Source organism: Crocuta crocuta, unplaced genomic scaffold (genome assembly GCF_008692635.1).
Source record: "Crocuta crocuta isolate KB4526 unplaced genomic scaffold, BGI_CrCroc_1.0 scaffold409, whole genome shotgun sequence".
Taxonomy (NCBI): domain Eukaryota; kingdom Metazoa; phylum Chordata; class Mammalia; order Carnivora; family Hyaenidae; genus Crocuta; species Crocuta crocuta.
Window position 1 is genome coordinate 1,340,011 of NW_027528006.1, and position 4,456 is coordinate 1,344,466.

General features: G+C 44.9%; 1 protein-coding gene across 1 annotated transcript in view; it reads right to left on the reverse strand.

Annotated features, from left to right (window-relative positions):
- The window catches only part of PARP8 (poly(ADP-ribose) polymerase family member 8), a 169,267-nt gene extending 168,497 nt beyond the window's left edge, over positions 1-770 (reverse strand). Inside the window, exons 1-2 of the mRNA XM_077752887.1 lie at positions 559-770; positions 370-471 (exon numbers count right to left, since the gene is read on the reverse strand). Of these exons, the coding sequence (XP_077609013.1) occupies positions 370-471; positions 559-664 (208 nt within the window). The 5' untranslated portion in view covers positions 665-770. The remainder of the gene's footprint in view (positions 1-369; positions 472-558) is intronic.
- Positions 771-4,456: the final 3,686 nt, after the last annotated feature.

Consider the following 4,456-nt stretch of genomic DNA (forward strand, 5'->3'; position numbering starts at 1 on the left):
GGCGGCCGGAAGCTGCCCCCGCGGAGCTCGCGGCTGGGAAAGCAAAAGCCGATCCCTCTCCCGGGGGAGCAAAATGGACGAAAGGCGACCCCCCGGCAGGGGAGCAGGGCGCCTCGGAAGCCCCGGGAATCCCTTCTCTTTCCGGGGCAACGCACTGCCAGTCGGTGGGGACTAGCTGGAGCTGATGGCGCGGAGACCGGGCCGGCGCTGCCCCCCGGGGGNGTTGCCAAACGAACCCCGGAACGGGGACGTGCAACCCACTCCCAGCCCGAGCCACACACGTCGCGGTCAGAAAACTGGGAAGGGGGGCGGCGGGCGGGCAAGGGAAGCCGGCGCCGGGTCGGAGGCTCCGGAAAGGCGAGAACTCACCTGCAAACAGGCAGTCTTTCTCGGCTCTGGACTTCTGGATCACAACGTCGATATCCTTCTGAATTCGCTCTTGCCTTGAACACATCCCCATTAAATAAATCCCTGGAAAAGAAGCAGCCGCTATTTCCACCCTACCCCACCCCCCTCGCACGCTTCCAGCTTTCGCAAATATTCAGTTAAAAATGAAACCTCTGGCCGAGGCAGGGGCTGAAGGCGAAGTGGTTTCGGAAGTGATCCTGGGTGAGAGAGGAGGAGGTGGAGGAGGAGGAGGAGGAGGAGGAGGTCGGCTTTGCATTCCCAGATGTGACCGCCCAGCTGCTGCTCGCCACTGCTGGATTCCAATTTCCTCCCCTCCTGACAATGGATGGTGATGACACCGAGTCTCACTTTCTCCCTCCCCCGCCCGGCCCCACGGCNATAAATAAATGAAACGAACAAATCTTTCCTTGTTACCCCATTAGGCAAGATGGAAAAAGCCTTGAAATGACTCCAGACACACACCCTCCCGTGCCCTCACTGCCAGAGGCTTTTTCTCCCTGATGGAAACAGTTCAGCCCCTTTGGGACACCCTTTAGGAAATGCAGCCCCTTTCGAGGGACTTCCTCTACTTCCAAACACTCACCAGTTCTTCCCTCCTGGCTATTTCCGTCCACAAAAAATTGGCAGAGTCAATGAGCACGTGCCAGGGTCTTCCTAGAAGATGGATATCTGGCTTGTTTTAAGAAGCCACTCCTTTGCCAGTCAGGGGAAAAGCTCCCACAATTCTGTTGTCTGGTGTAGAAGTGAGATACTGCTTTGATCCTCACTCCCTGTTCTACCAGGACACCGCAGGGCTGATGTAACTGTCCAGCCTCTATATTGCCATATGCCCTACGACGGGCCTCCGATGGCACTTTTCTTGTTGTTTTGTCTTCCACTGAGAAGGCTTCCCTGAGCAGACCGTCTCATCTGGTTCTGCATTCCCAGTGCCTGGTGCAGTGCCTGAAATAGAGGAGGCAGGCCTAAATGCTGGCTGGATGCGTGAACGGTGGTGCCTTGCAGCCTCTTTTCTTTAAGTGTACCACGACCTTAGTCAACTTCCTTATCAGCGTAAGTATGCAGGAGTTGTCAAACTGGCTCAGACCCTTAATCAGTCCAATTTAGATTCTGATAGCGGCAACATGATGTTTAGGAGAATTAGGAACCGCTATCATCCCTGACAGAGCCTTAAGATTGCAAAAAGAAATGCAGTGAGAAATCATATGTTCCAATATTGTAAATCCTTTATCTTGCAGAAAAGAAAACATGAAATGATTTGTCAAACAGCCTTGAACACATCACACCCATTGTGAATTATAAGAGGAAATGTTCCTCAGCACTCGGAGGACCCCTGCCATCTTTGATGTCAAAGTCACAATGCAGCACATTTTTGCTCAGACCTCTCCTGAAACTTCCTGCATAGGTTAAGACAGGTTCACGTTCCTGGGTCTTGACCTCTTGGCTACCAAAAGCACTTCGTTCTCTTCCACAGAGTATGACGTGTACTTCCCTCTATCATTCTGTGCTCTCAATTCTCTCCAAGGCTTAAGATCTATCAACTTCCCAAAATTTATTTGACGGTTGTCTCTTTATCTATGAAGCTCAAATTCTCAAAGTGAAACCCTTACTACAAATGAATTTGAAATAGTCTTAAACCTACCTGATGTTTTTTTGTCTGGATCACTTCTCGGTTTACTACTGCCTTCAAAAATAGGGCTTCTTGTGATTTGTCCTATATTTGATTTTTTTTTTTCACGCTTCACAGGCTGCCCTGTTTTTGTTAAACAAAACTGACCTGACTCTGTTCATGCCCTTAAGGTGTGATATATTTAAATATTTTTAAATGTTAAGGGATAAGATTAAAAAAAAAAAGCCTTTCTATCGTGGCATGCATTTTTGCAAGATAAGTTTCTCTAATAAAAACTACACAAAGCCTCAGTGTTCCATACTAGCTCTTTATGGCATAATTCTTTCAACTCTGCCCACAGCCAATACCTCATTTAACTTACCTCATCTCAGACTCTGATTTAAACATTTAGATTATTTTGTGGTGATTAAAGGCTATATGCATGTTTAGGATGAGGAGATTATATCCCTGCCTTAACCACGCCTGTGTGCACATACATACTCACTTGCATTCAGGAACAGAGGACATGCTAGAGCCCCTAATCAGTTTGTTAAATAAATAAAAATCATCCACAATGGGAGAGAACTCTGGTAGTGTGCTGTAGCAAATTCAAGATAATAATCAATATATTGGATAGTGGGGTCTAGTCCAAAAAGTCCCGCCAGATTAGAAAAATGATCCCAAGCCAAAAAATAAAATTTATTAGAGGAAAAATGGAAGACTTTCACCTATACTCAAAGACCCAACTGGAGAAAAGCATAAGGCAATGGAAATGTGGCATTAAGTTCAATGGTTGTGATCTAGTTACTAGTAATTCACACATACCCCGAGCTTATTAGAGCAGCCTGCTATTGCTTTATATGCTTTATATATATTAACTTATTTAATATTCATAATAATCCTATATGGTAGTTGGTCCTCTAATTCTTCACATTTTACAAAACTGAGGCACAAAGGGGTGAATTAACTTCTCAAAGCAGGGACATAGACTGCAATTAACTTTTTCCTTTCTCCAAAACGTTCAGCAGTTGAACTGAACGTTGAGGAAAATAAATGTTCAGAAATCTCACTTCAGAGTAAACTGGCCTCACCAATGGCAGCAGGCCAGGAGTTAAGCCAACAAGAAGCCCTTTAATGGATTCTGAAATGGGCCTGGAGCCTCCAGGCTCTCAAAATAGCCCCTACTAGTAGCAGTTATCTTTCCCTTTCCTGCATTGAGCTTCCTTTCCCAAAGGAATCCCAGTCCTCAGTTACACCTGAAGAAAAGTCAAAGCCTGACCTCTGTTATTTCTTGGTAATTAAGAAAAGAGGATGGGAGGCAGGATTAGCGGAACAGCCCCCTTTCCCAAAGACATGATGGTGTCACCAGTAGCAAATGCCCATGGGGACACTCAGCAAATGCCCATGGGGACACTTCCATGGTCAGCCGTGGAAGCAACACTGTGACTATTTGCTTTTGAGGTAGAATCGGGGTGTAAAAGGGAGACGGAGAGCCTGAGGCATGGCGATGGGAAGAGATCACCAAGAGCCTTTAAGCCAACGGGAGGAAGTGGGACTTTATATGAGAGAAATGGGAAGCCACCGTGGAAGGTGATCTCAAAATTCTTTGCAACGATTGCATCCATATAAGACCTTCTTGCAGTGGCTCTGTAATGGACAGAAACCCATAAAATTCAAAATGCCTGCTAGGCCCAACTGGCCTCTCCTAAATAAAGTGGATTTGGACAATTCTTGCTACTAGCAGTACTGCTTTGGGAGAAAGTAATCGTGCTACCCTAACCTCATTCTGTAGGTCTAGCAATCAAAGTATGAACAAAACAAAGTCACCCTTGAATAAACTTGACAGAATGGAAACGAATTTTAGGTACTTTGATGTGGAATTCGTCCCAATTTGGCTCTTACCATATCGCCTAACCTAAGGTCAAATGGAGCATTGAGTTGGGCTTGTTGAGATTTAATGGCCCTTTCTAGCAACTTTAAGACACTTAACTAATACCAAAAGCTGTAACGGGAAAGCTGAACTGCTCTTTCTAGTTCCAGGCTTCTCTTTAATTTAGTCCCATTTGTCTCTTTGTAAACGAATTCCCATTTCTACCATAGAAGCATCCTTGGCCCTCATTAAATTAGATGCCTCATCATTCCATTCAAACAAACTCCCACTTCCCAGCTTGTATTCACACTTACTAATTTGACTTTGTTTCTTGTATACCTCTCCTTTGGTTTATTTTTAAAAGTACATAAATACTGCATGGATATATTCTCAGTGCAAACTATTTAAGCATATATTAATACAGAGTAAAATTGGAAAATCTCCCCCCATCTAAACCCCTAAATCCACTCCTGATCACAAAGAAAATTAGTATTAATAGTTACAAGAGAATCTTTTCATTCTTGTATTTATAGAGCCACATACATATGTTCACTGGTTTATACATTTACATT